Below are 16757 nucleotides of genomic sequence, written 5' to 3'. Positions count from 1 at the left end.
AACTTTTATCATTATCATCATTTTAATTATTACTAGTATTAATATTATTGTTAAGTTCAAAAGTAAGTCGCTCTACAAATAAGTGTCTTGAACCGCCAGTTCTTCATCAGTGGCCACAACTTCATTCCGCTCAGATATAGTTTCAGTTTTTGTTCGATGCTTCACAAAAGACATAATCTTCATAAACCCTTGGCGATACTTAGGGATTCTCCAAGCGTAAACAAATGGATCGATTGCAGAATTTACAAATAAGAACCTGGTGGCTATAAAATCGACTTGACGAAATATTGATCTTAGTTCAAAATTAGAGCCGCGGTACAAATGCATCAAGTGCAATGTAATGTACGCCGGAAGTAAATTTAAATAAAATAATGCTAAGATTATGAAAACTGTTTTCGCCATTTTTCGCTCTCGTTCCATTTCTCGCCTTTTTTGAAAGGACGAATTTCCTTGATTTTGCATATCTAGTCGATGACGCTTAAGGGCTTGGATCATTTTGATACAGACTGCCGTCAGCACAAATATGGGAATTGTGGCATGGGTGTGCAGATAAATATTGACGTAAACTTTTTGGCCAATACCCGTAAATTTTAAACAACACAATAAAGCTGAAGAAATCCAAACCAGTATGACAGAGATCTTAATTCGTTTCCTTGTCACTCTCAATCGATATCTCATCGGGTCGGACACGGCAATGTATCGATCCACCGACAATGCAATTGTAGATGAACCGTTAACAAACATCGTCAGCCCTATAAACACTCCTATGATTTCCGTGATTTCTTTTTGACCAGTACCATAATAACGGTATGCATCTCTAACAGCGACGGGAAAACCAACCAGCAACCCAACAAGCAAATCCGAAAAGCCGAGGTTCGCAATCAAAAGTGTAGAAGGAGTGCGAGACAGATGTCCGTAATTAAGGTAAATAGTCAATAGAAGCAGAAAGTTGCCTACAACAGTCACGGAGGCAACCATTGACATGATCACAGTTGAACTGAGGCAAACTTCTAGGCTGAAAGTAAGCTTTGAGCCACAGATTGGCTCTCTTGAGAATGATGAAATAATTTCTGCCAGCCCACTTTTTGTAGCGTTTGTGGAGTTCATCTCTTACGGAGTACAACCAGATCTTTGTCTTTATCAAATTCACGATAAAATGTCCAGGCCAATTTAAGGAGCCTTTGTCTTCAAAAGAAGGTTCTGATATGAAAAAAAGTAGACTTTGATTCGCTGATTAAATAAGCTAACATCCGGGAAGGTGGTCACGTGATTTGTTAAGACGTGACCTATTCCAGCTCCCTCAGGCCAGAAAACAATGTTAAACGTGCTTGAAATGTTGAATATAACCGTTAAAAACCTGACTTGTGTCACTTCTTGACAGATAAAAATAGGCTCTCTTCCTTCCTCCAGAGGTCAAACTTGAGAATTCTGTATATCTTTTAATTACGTGTCGGCCCGCGGTTTTTTTTTATCAGTACAGGGCAAATTATAACTATGAACTAAATTGGTAACGTAAACGTTTCGCTCCGGCAAAGGGCCAACGCTCGAAACGTTAGCTTTCAAACTTTTTACGGTGGCCAATTTAGGTTGTAAACTCAGATGATATAGCTAAATTACCATGATATACTCTCCCACCGACGCAGCACCACAGTTCCTTATGAAACTTACCCCCTTTTTTCATCACCCTGCTTTTTCAGATGCCTAAAATACCAATGGCTTCCTTTCTTTACGGGAAAAAATGCTACCTAGGTAACAGGAAATTAGATCACTTATTTTGCTTGTACAATAAGAAAGATGAAAGCAATCAAGTTTTTGACGATACGTCTGTAGTTAACGCGCTCTGAACAAACAAACAATCAACTTGTTCTTTCACTTTAAATAAACCCCATTCAATCAAAAAACAAAACATTTTCCCTCTGAACAAATGAGAGTTTTTGTCGTTTCGAGGTAAATCGGGTTTGATCCCATACTATTTGATTACTCTGGGAGGTAATAACGCCGCGGATAAATTTCACTTAATATTCTTCTTTTTGCCGCAACGTCTCGTTATCAGTGCCGAGCGAATACATCGGAAACTGCCTATATTTCTACACGAGTTGTATTTTTAATGGACTTCAGCTAGCATACGTGATCATAATCTATCGCTAATTTTCTTTTCTATGTTTTATATCATTGAATTGAGGTGATCTTTTTCCCCTGAAGACTGAGCTGTATACAGGTTTTTTTTTTTAATCAATCCAATGCAATTTGCCCCTTGGCTTTCGGAAAATGGTACTCTCATTTTATTTTTCTATTTGCAATTGGCTAATAATGAAAACACATTTCCTCCGAATCAGTTATTCCCTTCTATTTTCGATTTTATAAGCCCCAAAATTTCTTCTTCCCCTCAGCAAGATGTACCCAAATTGACGGCATTTTTTAAAATGTTGCAAAAGGTTATAAACGATTCAGACGGCAAATTGGCGCCAAAATAGCATCTTAACTTTTCCATAGGGCTAAATTAATTGATGATAAAAACGTGAAAATGCCCTCTATTTTTTTAAAATAGACAGCAATAGTGTAATTTTTTCCTTCGATTTTTTCCAATTTCGTAACTACATTCTGTTACTGGACCGCTTTACATGGTACGACTTTAGCGCGAGCGACAAGGCTGCGTCAGGCTCACGACACGACATAAGAACACTAAGAAAACTGAAACATAAAAAACTAATGTCTTGAACACTATGCTGGATCTGCTCACGTAATTTTATGTGACTTCCATTTCACAAGGACGATGCCAAATTGTTCAACGATAGGGTTTGTGTTCCTGTTTACGAAGGTATCGTTGTAAGGGTTATTTTTAGTCAGATATCAAAGTGAGTTCGAAGATTGTAACAACCATTCAGTATTTCATGATCCTATATGGAAAAACCGACAAACCGACAAACTCCTTTCAATTTTTTTTTGCAATTTAGTTAGTTTGGTTACATGAAAAAGAATGTCAGGTTTAATTAAATTGTCCATTAAAATGATGTCTAAGTTTTAAGCTATGTACTGGGAAGACATCTTTTTTTAAAGTGGTTTAAAGTGATGTTTACTCAGACATGGCAGACTGTTCATTAAATTGCGTCACCAACACAAATGCCAGTATGGGTGGCATTTTCGACAAATGATGACCCTTATGCAAATTTTCAATCTTGTTTCATCGAGTAGCACTCATTTCCACGTCGTAGATATTTAATTTGAAATTCGTTTGGTCACTGCTTTAGGGTTTTTGCGATCAGTAAGTCGCTCACGCCGGCGTGAACATGAAGCAAGATTATACAAATTAAGCTGATAAATTTTACTCAATCAAAAGAAAAACTATCCATAACCTCTGTGAGTCTATGCAAGTGTATTTTTTTACTCTCTCTCAATGCCTGTTCTAGAATGAGGGTTTCGATGGGACGATGGCTTTTACGGCGAACGGTTAAAATCTGAAATTGGTCATTTTATACAGCTAACAGTTAATATCATTCCATTGTTGTTACCAAAAATATTTTATACGGTTAACTTTCTTTGCGACAAACGGTTTAAAATGTTTTCAAAGTTTGATTAACGGTTAAGTTTTTTTGGCCGTTTTACGGCTAGCGGTTAACCCCATAACATTGAGAACCTTTAGAATGCTATTCCAAATCGTCGGTATAAAATGCCGCGCAGAAAAGAAGTCAAATTAATTTTTACTTTACTGTGGTGACTAATGGTTTGAAAACACGACTAAAGCAAAATAATTATTTTACAAGGTAATTTTACTTTCTCAACTGAGTTGGTATTGTAAATTGGCCACGGTAAAGAGTTTCTAAAGCTGACGTATCGTTTCGTTTTGTTTAGCCCTTCGCAAACGTTAGCTTCAGAAAACATTTTCGATGGCTAGTTTACATTTTCAATTTTCGGTTGATAAAACCAAATCCTCTTGCGTTATCACCGACGCATCACCATACACCGCACTACAGTTTTTTTAGGTTCTACGCTACGCACCTTAAAAGGCTCAACTCTTTGTGTAATATTTTTCGCAGGAATCGACCCAGACAACTTCCTTTTTATTTTACTTTAGGGATTCCATCAGGATCAACGATAAAAAGACGAACACTATCCAGGTCGTAGGTTATACGTTATTGATCATGCTGGTTATTTTGCCAAGCATCATAGGAAGTTGTTTTCACCTGGACTTAATTAACTCTTCAAACCCCAGGAGTGACCAGAATCTAATTTCTCCCTTTAGCAATACTGCTAAATCATTCACCAAGATAATGAGAACAAAGGAAATGATCGCCAACCTAAGAAACTCTGATTGTTAGACAAATTCTCCTTATCAAAACTACAGCAAATATAAAGAGAAGAGTTTAGAGAATAAGGATACTGATGTTAGGGGGTAAAGGGTTAAAATTCTCATATTCGCGTCTGGTGCAGATCAAGGACGTTTGAGGACGTTTCAGAGCTGGTTCTCAGTCTACTAATGTTACCTTACGTTTGGTGCGTCTAATTCAATTTAAGACAGGACAGAAAAGTTCAATTTTAACTTAAAAGCTCTCAATAACAAAACAACTTATAACAGTTGAATATGCCGAGAAGTTGTCATACATTAACAAATTTTTTTTTCACTCTAGCATCATGTGTGACTGACAATTGTCAGCTTTTATTTTATGGCCGCAGGGAGGCCTTTTCACTCGCAGAACCCGAAACCAAAAGGGCCCATAAAACTGTTCTGTTTTCATTCAAGATGGAGGTTTTAAAAGTTTCGAAATTTGATAATAAATCTATCAGCTAAAGAAACACAGAGGGCTGCCTGGTTAAGGTCAGTGCCAGAACCTGCTTGTCTATAATTTAAATAATGATTTTTTATAATATGGCTTCGGGCGTCTTTTAACTTAAAAGTTACCGGGAATTTTTCCGCTCAGACCAACAAAATTTCTTCGATCATGTAATTAAGAACTCTGTTTTAGCCTTCCACTCCCAGGAGTGACCAAAAGGAATCGACAGTATCAGTACATCTGCATCTAAATTTTATTTAGTCGGTTAACATGATTAAGTCATATTTTTATGATATCATATGGATAATCTTGATAGAAACGTCGGGTATGCGCAGGTGAATTAATTTCAGCCGACCACACTGCCCCTAATATTTTCCGCGTACAATTTTAAAGAAAAAGATATAAAACAAACGTTATCACGCAAAACATGCGAAAAGATTGGAAAGGACAAAGAAATATGTAAAAGGAAAGAAAATAGTGAAAGAGAAAATTCAAATTGTTAAATGCGACGCGCAAAGGGATGATGAAATGCATTTCTTTTTCTGAATGTCATAAAACTAAAACCAGTTTGATTACAACGACCACTCATGATCTTAACCTTTGTTCTGATTGGTATTTGTGATTAGTTTGGTTTTTCATTTTGAACACTCGGTGGAAAGCTGTTCTAACGCGTGTTTTCTAAACCAATCATTCGGCATAAAAGCACCTCTTTCGGCAGGCAATTGAAACTGATCTATTCAGTACAACAATAAATGATAATAAAGTCCTTACAAGGGGTCTTAAAACGAATGAAGTCTTGCTTAGTTTCAAAATAAACCGAAACCATGGGATCATAACAACATGCTGTTGAAAACTTTTTCTATTATCAACAGATCTTGACGGTGTTAACAGTGGTTTGAAATTATAATCTCTTCGTTACGGATTTCCTATAATCTTCGCCTTTTTTACACCTTCAATGGCCTTCACCACACAAAGTAGAAGCTGCATTCTAAGAAATTAAGAAGAAGAATCTTTAGCCAAACAAGTGTCAACAATACTTAATATAATAAGCTAAATTCTGCACACAGTTTTATTAGTTCCTACCTATGATCTAATGGTGGACAGACGCATAGACAGATAAAAAAAACGTACAGCTGAATTCTGAATTCGTTCCGCCAATTTACGCAGTGCACAAATCTAGCGTTTTAAATAGCCTGATGATTTATAACAATACCCCTGTTGGAAAAGAGTACTTCCTAAAACCGAAGTACGTAGTAAGTAATAACCGGAGAAATACAATTTGACCTCTAATCTAGCCAAAAAAACACTTTAAAGACCTAGTATTGGCCATTATTGATTGCGCTCCTCTGTTAACGAGAGCGAGGCTTTTATTGTTTTCTCAAAGCTTGTGGAATAATCTATATCGAGTTAATAGCCGCCGATGGCCAACGCCGCGCGCAATGTATACTGGTCAGAACTGGTAATAATGAGATCAGTAATTCCTCTTGTGGGGACTAGGGGAGATGGGGGAAAGCTTGATCCAAATTTAAAGTGACAGGGAGATGCAGATGAAAGGCAAAATCGAACTTGTTTGCCATTACCCTTCCAAAGAGATCCAAATTGCGTTACATCTCTACAATTCTCCAATCAAGTTTATTACTTGAAGTAGTCTGTTTTTTTAGTACCACCCCGGCATAGGCACGCAAGAAAAAATCCTCCATTTCAAAAGCCATAAATCTTATAGCTTAAACTCAAAAACAGATTCTAACAAATCTCCCCGTCATTTATTTTTATCCCCACCACTCCCCTCGATGGTGGCTTTAGATAGTGTGCTTTTAAAAACTGTTAGAAGAAGCTCAACAGGAAAGTGGGAACGGAGGGGGAATCGGCCGTTGCACAGGGGGGGGGGGGGGTAAAGAAAACTGACAGCCAATTAATTGCCAATGAGGGGGGATCACATATATATTACATGACGTATGGAGAAATAGGGTAAATTTTATGGTGACACAACCAAAACCCTCCTCCCCCTCCCCTCAAGGGATAAATAATCAGACCGGTCCCTTGTTTTACTTTTTCTTTTTCACCTGCAGATTCAACAGCAAACTTTCCCCCGAATGTGAATCAGCAAGGCTCGTTGCCAAAAGGTTGCAAAATTCCTGGTGGGAGCTTTCAGGGATGCCGAAGTTCGACAATGATGAGGGGAACTGGCCCATATGCGGCTGTGGGAACTGGAACTGATTTGGTAAATCGGTGCAAGGCGGTGGCTGGGGAACTGAGAACTGTGGTGGATATGGATGATCAGAGAAACGTGGCCCTGACTTAACCGTGCTGCTCTCCATTTCGAACTCCGGCGGAAACATGTGGGAATTGGCCGCAAGGTTATGGCCTTCCTGCCCGTGAACAGAATTCTGAATGTAATCTTTCAAGCTTTGGATGTAGCTTGTGGCAATCCGCAGAAGTTCTATCTTAGTTTTCACCCTGGTCTCCTCGTAATTTGGAATAACGCATCGAAGTTCTTCAAAGGCGTCATTCATTTTTCGCACACGTTCTCTTTCACGTCGGTTTGCTAGGACTCTCTTGGCTCTTGACATTTGTCTCTTTCGGGTTTTCTTTGTTCCGTCGTCTACGATACCTTCCATGACTGAAAATTCCAAAAAGAAAAAAAAAGCCAAAAGAAGAAAAGGAATTTAATCATAGGGTGAAAATTTGCAACCATTTTAGAGTCCCCGGGACTCGCTACTGAAAGGTTGTGCAATCAAAGAGCGTAACGCGGAATCAACATTACGTTGTCTACTAAAGTGGTGCTCATTTTATTTTTGTTAAATGGCCCCATCCAACATAATGCAACTCAATATTTCAGTGCAAAGGTACACCATATATTTCATTTCGAGTCTGGAAATTCTGCACAAGTTATATTATATAGTTATATTTTTTGGAAATGATTTATTTATTCCATCGAACAAAACATTTACAGTATCATTTAACTTACAAAAGTAATAATGGTTGAAATACATCAGAAATAAAGCAATTAACTATACCTAAACTACGATAAAAATGTGGGTGAGGTTAAGTTTAATACGTCGGTATGGTAAAGCAAAAAAACATTTAGTATAGAATATAAATCCGTTGTTGAACTAATCATTTGTAGGGTAAGTTGCTTCTCACCTTATGTCAGTGCATTTTTATTAAGAAGATTCTCCATGTTTGACCTAAGTTCATTCGTCAGTATCACATGCTTTGGAAAACATATTTTGATGGTTCAGATGTTATTTTTCTGATAAAAACAGTAATTTTATACGCTCTCGTTATTGCTAGAGATGTTTGAATACGTTTCAAGTAATTTTCCGTCGAGGGATGAAGAGAGAATGCATCCAATTTTTTACATTAAACCTATCAAAAACTTCTCTGTAAAGTTCTTGAGTGAAGTGATCTTCAAGGAAGGTGTGGAAAATAGAGTCTGGCTCTTCCAATTTAAACACTTGTTTTTATGGCAGAAGCAATGCATGTACAGTTCTTTCTTTGTGACAGTAAGACTATGCAATAAATAGAGATATTTCTCTCTACTTTCTGATATTCAGCAGGAGAAGTATTTGCCATGGATCGGTTTGCTGTGAGGGACATGCATTCTGGGACAGTTGTTTCTATGATGTTTGCTTAAGAATGATTGGTGCGTCTTCAAAGCGAATTTGAGGTAAGTGCGTCATTTTAGAACTGGACCATCACTGCAGCGTCTTCCAAAACCAAAGTTTGATTTTTACTAGTTTTGCGACCGAGGGTTGATCATTAGAATAGCTGGTTATTAGAACTCGTAACTGTGTTGTAGTGGAAAATTATTCCTAAGAATTTTTTTTGCGAACAGAGATTCCAAAAGCCAATGGAGAGACTATTGCTGTTCAGAAACGTTATCCACGCCAAACTACTTGTATTCCTGCAGTCTATCATGATCCATAATAGGCAAAATTTCACAATAGCTGTCCTTTAATGCATAACTGCTCGACGTGACTGTTAATTTTGACAGTCAGATTAACAACGTCCAGGAAAATTACGCAATTCCAACAGCGGAAAACACTTCAAAAGGTTACCTGTTTTAAAGTTTTTGGGCGATTCCTCTACTCCTACTCCTCATTTGGATGTTTACTGGTTTCTTCTTTAACTGAAAACTTATTTACCAGTTCCTCTTCTTTAACGTATTTTGAGATGAAATCTGATAACCAAATTTGCATTGAAAATAACTTCAAGTTTTCCTCCCCAGATGCGAAAATTCTTTCTATTTTTGCATTTGTCCCGTAAATTCTACCATTTATTTAAGTGCCTAAGATTAATTTGATGTAAACTCTTCGTATGTCGATAAAGAATTGTTTCGAGATTTGAACAACATAGTAAACAAAACGGATCACAAATAACAATCCTAAACTGTTTTTCAAAGGAAATTAGGTACAATAAAGAAACAGTTAGCAAAAAATAACAGTGTTCATAAAAAGCTGACTACTTACTACTCTATTTTATACAAAGTTCGCGTTGAGGGCATCATTTCTGTTTTCTTAAAACATTTCCCATCTGAAATTTTGTAAAAGCACGCTCGAAATTTTCCCCACTTCAATTAACTGTAAGTGTTTTTCTTTCTGGCTGTCTGGGGGATAAACGTTTTTTCATGTTATTGACATAAAAATACATTTTGGTGACCTTGAGGTGTGTCAAGACGAACCAATAAAAATTTTGTTTACTATTATATAGCGCTTCCTCTCCAGATTACAGTCAATTGCTCTTCCTCAGCTACATAAAAATTATTCAGTTATTACGATAGTTCCGTGCGGGCCATATGTATGCCGGCTAATTCTAATTATCTGAAGGGTATTTTTTCTTTTTCAAATCCTTAATCAGAACTCAATATGCCATCAATTGTGAGTTGAAGAAAATAAAATCGCGACTGGATGTCGAAACCAAATTGAACGTTAATAAACAAAAGGTTTCATGAGGAGTAAACAGCTCTGCACGTGTGTTTAAAACTTTAATTCCCAGTCGTTCTGTAAAACAACAACATTACGTGAAATCACCACATTTCTCATAGTATGAAGACATGCACTTTAACAGCGAATTAATCGCGTTGAAACACAATGTTGCGTTTATATAATATACTTTAAAAGTCAGCCGCCTTCAAAGGGTTAACGTATGGGAACACTTCGCAAATTTTCTTAGAAAAACATTGGTTCATTTTCGGTCGACAGTTTCTTTGGCGACATCGTAGTGAATGCTAAAGGTCCTCATGAGATATCACGATGGTAAAATCTGAGAAAACGGTCGGTTCAAAAATGAAATTTCAGAACTGCGCAAGTAGTTCTATGTTATTGCCTTCTCTGAGGGCGCTTGATCTTGCTTTCAGTGAGAAATGTGAATGCACTGCCGTGTATGAAATAGAAATGTGATTCGTTCGCCGTCGAGTTTTCTCTTTCATACAGCGCAAAATTTGGTGATTTTATTTCATGTTCTGCTTTGAAAATAATGTTTACAGTTTTAAAACGTTTGAGCTGAGGAACTGTTCTCCTCATCAAGTCTTCCTTTCGCTACTTTCCCTTGCCTTCGTCATAGTGGTTTCTTAAATCGCTGTTAAATGTCTCATTTTTGTGTAGTTCTCATTCCTGGCTCGGCAAAGCTGGAAAAGTTCATGCACTTATTTAGATAGCAACGACATAACTCCTATGTTTTTTGTTTTTTGTTTTATTTTTACTTTTACCTTATTCCTGTCGAAGTTTCTCAGTTTTTAAGTTAAATTGGTCACGCTGGTCGTGGAATGAATGCTTAGTAGACTAGGGGATTCAGTTTCATTGGTGCATGTAATTCTTTTGTGGTAGTATCTTAGCCAATTCAAGAGGCAAACGTCATCAAACCTCATCAAAGGTGGGTCAATAGCGAATTAGTTAATGTAAAACAAATCAAAATCAGACAAAGTTACTGCTTCATCTTGTTAAGGAAGTTAAGTGCGGAAAAAAATAACAATGCAAACGCTGAGCACAACACTTAATTCATCGCAAGATGTGAAAGTCTTGTAGGATTTATTAGTCATTCTCTAGCTGTGGAATAACTGGTGAAAAAACAACTCTTAAGAACGTAAACGTCGTCTTTTTTCTTTCGCTTGAGATAAACAGTAATTGGGCTTTGAAAGAAAACAGTTCCGTAAACTATTGGAGCCACAAAAGTTTTCTACTAGAAATAAATTAGTCTTTTCTATGTTGTGCGACTGTTACTAAACCTCATTTGGTCGAGACCAATAAAAGACCCATTTTATTGAACATTTTGAACCCGGAGAGACTTTCATTTTTATTATAAATAAAAGATTACCGCAACGAATGTTGTTTACATTTCCAGTTATTAAGTTGTGGGCAAAGATGAACCGTTAAAATCCTATGTGGAAGGCGCTGCTGAGGTGTTCCTATGAAATGATCCATAGTATAAAGCAGGAGAACAGCTACCATTTTTCGCTTTGAATTGAATTTCATATCTAGTTTTGATGAAATTTTAAAAGTCAAGGTTGGGAAAGAAGGCGCTATCATAAGCTATTTCAACAGGAAATCGTTGTGACCCTTGTCGAGTGGGGCTATCAAATGATCTGGCTGATTTATCAGGGTTTGTTAAAATTAAGCAGTGCATTAAGACTGTATGGAGCCAAAATCCATAGAGTACAAATTCGTACAATATTCAACCATTTTGTGATACTGAATCACACAAGGTGCGATCATGGAGAAAATCACCTCTAGATGAAATTTAATTTTGGTGTCAATTTTTTACCACAAAGATACAATGCTTTTAACAACATGTGTTTAACAACAACAACGTTTAGAAGTAGCCATTTTTCTGGGGCTTCTTTCTGAATAATATCACAACTTCCTCTTTCATTACGATTTTCTTCAAAGTAAAATCCTAAGCCATAGTGCACAGGTGTAAACGGCACGAAGCTCATTTGTTTTTCCCAATTTAAAAGCACAGTTTGCAAGCCTTTTGTTGTTCTTAACTCCCCCGACCCAACATGGCGGACTTCGCTTATCCGCCCTATCTTGCTTCTCCTCTCAAATCGTTCTGTGCAATACTTGGCTCGATAAATGGCTGCCCCGTTACTCCTGTTTACCAAAAATATCATCTCAATCTGGTATAAGACAAAAAGTTACAAAACTACTTTTAATATCAAAAAGACCTGAGCATTGCGCCATAGGACTACTCCCAGACACGAGTGTTTTTTCAGACGTTCAAATTTTTCCAATGTTCTGTTACCTTAGCAATTAGACTGTTATTTCAATCAGAGAAATCACTAACAGAGCGCTTTTGTTTAAAATTGTTGTTTTTACAGATCTAAGGAAGATGTTTTTCTCTCACGAGAGAATCACATAAAGTGGGCGCGGCTCTCCGGCCGGTCCCTCATAAAGGGGTGACTTGTGTTATTCCATCTATTTCTAGACGAGTCAAAGCATTTAAAGTCTGTTGAACAGAATACTTTATTTTCCTTAGAAATGTCAAAGCTTTGAGGTAAGGAGATAAGTTTTAGCCAGTAAAAATCCCTGAAAGTCCAATGATTTACACCACAGAGGGTAAACATGTAGCTTCTCAGCTGTGCCGGCGTTTCCTATTTTTCAAGAGGGGGTTTGTTTTTCTGCCCATTGAGGCAAAACAACGAGCCTGTTCTTGCACGTTTCCATGTCTTAGCGTGCTCTGTGTCAAAATCATTTGTCATTATTTCGTGCCCCTTTATGTTACAGGATTCGAAACGCATAGTTCGACCAAAGAATCGATGCCGAGAGAGAATGTTAGACAGTCTTAGGAGCGTGACTCGCTCGCTATCAGTTACGCAACGTTGCACCACTTTTTGGAACAAAACGTGACTTAAGCGTCTCAATGAAATTCATTCAGCTCCACAGCTGCGCAAATTGAGCGCTTGTAAGGACTAAACCTCCCTTAAGGCACGAACGATACGTGCTCCTTTATCAATGATTCGTGGACAGAAGTGTGCCAGATTGCAAAGCTGTATTTCGAGTCCACACCACTGCATGATCTTCTCTTAATCACACTCAAACCAAAAATAATTTACCTCTCAAATTGATCACAAGGCACACCGCCGTTGCTTTCAGCCACGATTCACGGTTCAACTTACACAACGTGCTGCAAGCATTTTCATTTTTACACAAGCACCTTTAAGAAATTCTTAAGTGCACATACCTCGACTGGTTACCCACAGAAAACGGTTCAACTACCAAGGTCTGCTTGCGGCCTTCTTGCCACACACCTGCCTTCGATTTCACCTCAATTCTTCCCGCGTTGACCGGATAACTCGTGACAGTCAATATAACCTCGCTTTCGTGCTAATATTATATTACCAGTGTAACTGTAGTGCCAATCCAAACCTGAGTAACATTGAAGAACTAATCTAGGCCTTCGTAGGCCTTCTGGAAGCTCGGCAGTACTTCATATGCTTTTGTACTGGTTTTACCTCGCCGAGTACCAAATTTTTACACTTTGATTTAACTGTAAGTGTACCCTTTTCTTGTATCTACAATGAGTGGCAACTGTACTTGGCACGCCTCCTCTTAGTAAATGGTCGCCCATCCTCCACTCTACAAAATAAACATAATAAATCTTGTAATTCACCTCTAATAACTTATTTGAAAGTTTTCTCTTTCCCACTAAACAATGTTGTTTGAAATTAGCGGGCATTTTTTCAACAACAAGCAACATTGGAATGGAGGAAAAGAATGAGAGTAATAAAAAAAAATAAAAATCGTAAAGTGTTCCGAGACTTTTTCCAGTCATTGTAGAATGAACGAGAACTACATCCTTGACTTGTTTTATCTTGAAATGACAAAAATGGATGTGGCTCATAATGTAGAGACTGCACCTCACTTTTCTTTCGGGTGATTCCTAAAATATTACACTGCATCAAATGAAAGAGCCTTGCAAAAATCAATTACTAGTTTTTCTCAGCTTTTCCTTCACAACTACTTGTTGAACTCGACTCTTCATGCACTTCAAGCCCGAAGAGCTATCTGTGCTAGGCACAGTATCCTCGTACAATCAAGGCTTCCAGGAAAATAACCACAGATTCTTGAACTTTTGAAGGTTTTACTGTCCGAAAAAAGTATTATTGTCTACGCCCTGTTACATTTCATCTATAATTATCTCTAAAAAGGGATGTAGAAGAGAGTAATCTTGGCTTATTACTTTTCCCTCAATCATGTTTTCCTATTTTCCCGAAATACAATCTACAATACCAATTTACGGAGACTGCGACCAAGTGAGATCTCGAGATGAACTTATAAACTCGTTCCCAGAACCAACCCTCTTTTAAGGAATTTGGGAAGCTGGGAACGAGCACTTTCCCGGGGGAAAAAATTTACGTTTCACCGACACTTGTGATATTGATTGTTGTCATGGGGACCTGCCTTGCCCACAAAGGCGACGATCTAACATGACGATTGCAGAAGTGTTGTTTAGTAACATAACGTCATCGGCTTCATAGGTGTTGTCAAAGGTTTAGTTCCTCTACTATCTGGGCTGAGTAAATGCTCGCCCTTTGAGCTAAGTAAAACAGAATGAATTGTGCCTTCTTTTTGCGAATCTTGCTCAAGAAACTGTTCTTATTCAAACCAGCGATAGAAAATATTTTTAACGAGTTATCAGTTAACGAGACTAACGCTAACTAGAAGATGATCAAATAAAATTTAATGACTTTCTGTAGTTCCTTGCTGAAAAATTTCAAGACATCTTTCACAATTCACAAGACATCTTCGTAAAGTTAAAATTTCAAGACACAATCCTAAATTTTCTCAACTGAGAGGGATAGTTTGCTTTCAAAGTCCTTTTTATTTTGCGTATGCAAAAAAAAAACAACTGGACGCCCTTTTGTTCAAAGTTTCGCAACATCTCACGGTTTCCTGCGGTGTACAGTGAGCAATGTTTGATGTAAAATAAATTAGATTAATCAGGCCTTCGCGAAATCTTCAAAACCCTAGGCAGAATTCAATTTCTTTTCTCTTTTAAAACCCGAGAATCATCAGATCAGCGAAGGTTATTTCATCAGTGTGTTTGCTCCGTGTTCACAATTTCGTGAATGAAAAATACTTCACGGCGAAATGTTATTTACGCTGAACTAAATCCTCGGTTTAAAGAGAATATGTAAAGCACCTTTTAAAGAATGGGACAAAAAGATTTAATTCTAGGTCCAGTGAGTTAATTCAAGGTGAGCGACACGCGTTCGTGTTGACGGGACACTTTACACTTCTTATTATCCAAGCAGCAGGAGACCATGAACAGTCAGAATTCACACAATTATCACAAGCACAACTCATAAATTAGCAAAAACAAAACTTGTATTGCTGTCAGACGCGCTTGTTGTTCTTTTATAATTGTTCTGATTCAATTTTCAACTCAATTGATCGACACAAGCTTGTACCGAAAGCCACCAACTGTTCTATACAGCTTATAAGTTAATAGCTGTTTTTGGTTCAAATTGATCTGTCTTGAGTGAACCGAAAAAGCTTTCAAAGAAATCTTCCTTTCTTGTGGCATTCTAGAAAAACAAAGCTTTTAACTTCTCATGTAAGATTCTTTCTTAAAACAAAGCAATCCATGCACACTTAAAAGAGTAAATTCGCTAATTGTTAGAATTTATCTTTGTTTTTGAATGATACTTTCTGTGTCCAAATCTCTCGCTTACTGATAAAATTTCCTCGCATCTGTAAATTCCTTCTTTATTAAGAGACACTTTTAAAGATAGAATGTGTTAAAAATCAGTACCTTTGCTTGTAAACTGCCTACTATCTTATGTTATTCAGAATTGTGCAATCAGCCTCTTAAAATTTTAATGAGAAGGAAAGAAAATTGAATTAGGTCGGGTAGCCCTTATCTCGATTGCTCGTAATTTTGTTTAGAATTTTCAACAAAGAATACGCGACAGTTCACGATAGAATTGAGTAAAAACAGACGTAGTCGATTCAATAAGTATCTATAAGACAGAGAACTTCATCTTCTCCGCTAGTCTTTTACATACTTTCAAACACATACACCGGTTGACCGCAAAAGTTACAATTATATCTCATAGAATCAGTTGTAGTAAATTTTATGTTAACTCGTTGCATGTTTACGGATAGTCGATTATGAATCAATGTTTGCCACGAATTCACTTGTATGTACAACAGTAAAAAAGGGTTAGTTTGTGTATTTTGGCAGGTTTCAAAAGAAAGAGTGAAAATCGGTATTGACACAAATCGCGGTAAATTTTGTATTAAAAATTTGCCCTCTGCATCAAAATCGCTCTTTCAACTCCAAGCGCTTATCGACTCTACAATTATTTCAGACGTAGATTAACAACTCAATGATATCGCAGATGCTCACATATTCATTCTCTAAGAAAACAAGCTAACAGTGAACTTGAAACTCAGCTCCTTTTGTCGGTGGCTTCTTTGCTTTTGGTGACATTGGTTAAAGCTGAAATTAACACTGGACGCCAAGCATACAAAATGAGTTTCCCGTGGGGAATTTAATTGCCGTGATGTGATAACCTTTTAGTACCTCCCATAACAATTTTGGGAAGTTCCAATTATTGTAATGTATTCAACACAATCACTGGCGCTTAATAATACAACACAAGCCCTTGGCGGGTGGCATTTTGACTACAATGAGCAGGGAAGCTCTAAAGCACGCGCGGGTCCTTTTATCTATCAATTCACCCCTCACAGAGACCAATTTTTGTCGCGTGGAGACCCTAATAAACTCTGAACAGTTAATCAAGTGTAGTACACTTCAAACAATAGAGAACGGACAGGATTTTCAAAGCAAGTTTCCGGTACTTCACTCATTCAATTACTCCGCAACACGAAATTCACCTGCCAGCGCTTATTCAACGGAATGAAACAAAGGAAGAACTGGAATTATTTCAGCGACGTTTAGCTGTATCAAATCTTTGGAAGAAGTGATAGTTAAACACGAGATGTTAATTACAAAAAGGATTTAACCAGCTAAAGAAAAGAA

At 37.4% G+C, this 16757-nt stretch overlaps 2 protein-coding genes across 3 annotated transcripts; both read right to left on the bottom strand.

Annotated features, from left to right (window-relative positions):
• Positions 1 to 72: 72 nt before the first annotated feature.
• Positions 73 to 4108, bottom strand: LOC131786266 (adenosine receptor A2a-like). The gene is made up of 2 exons (XM_059103296.2): positions 3997 to 4108; positions 73 to 1200 (listed from the first exon to the last, which is right to left on the bottom strand). The coding sequence occupies exon 2, from the start codon at positions 1105 to 1107 to the stop codon at positions 73 to 75; it is 1035 nt and encodes a 344-aa protein (XP_058959279.2). The 5' UTR covers positions 1108 to 1200; positions 3997 to 4108.
• Positions 4109 to 5311: 1203 nt separating this feature from the next.
• On the bottom strand, positions 5312 to 13028 carry LOC131786352 (twist-related protein-like). 2 transcript variants are annotated; one of them, XM_059103407.2, is made up of 3 exons: positions 12951 to 13028; positions 6833 to 7389; positions 5312 to 5757 (listed from the first exon to the last, which is right to left on the bottom strand). In XM_059103407.2, the coding sequence occupies exons 2-3, from the start codon at positions 7385 to 7387 to the stop codon at positions 5722 to 5724; spliced, it is 591 nt and encodes a 196-aa protein (XP_058959390.1). In that variant the 5' UTR covers positions 7388 to 7389; positions 12951 to 13028; the 3' UTR covers positions 5312 to 5721. The 2 variants fall into 2 exon arrangements, with proteins under 2 accessions (XP_058959390.1, XP_066014728.1); XM_066158631.1 differs by lacking the exon at positions 12951 to 13028 and adding an exon at positions 8831 to 8868.
• Positions 13029 to 16757: the final 3729 nt, after the last annotated feature.

This window comes from Pocillopora verrucosa, chromosome 1 (assembly GCF_036669915.1).
Source record: "Pocillopora verrucosa isolate sample1 chromosome 1, ASM3666991v2, whole genome shotgun sequence".
Taxonomy (NCBI): Eukaryota; Metazoa; Cnidaria; class Anthozoa; order Scleractinia; family Pocilloporidae; genus Pocillopora; species Pocillopora verrucosa.
The sequence above is the reverse complement of the archived record's forward strand: the minus strand, read 5'-3'. Positions and strand labels throughout refer to the sequence as shown.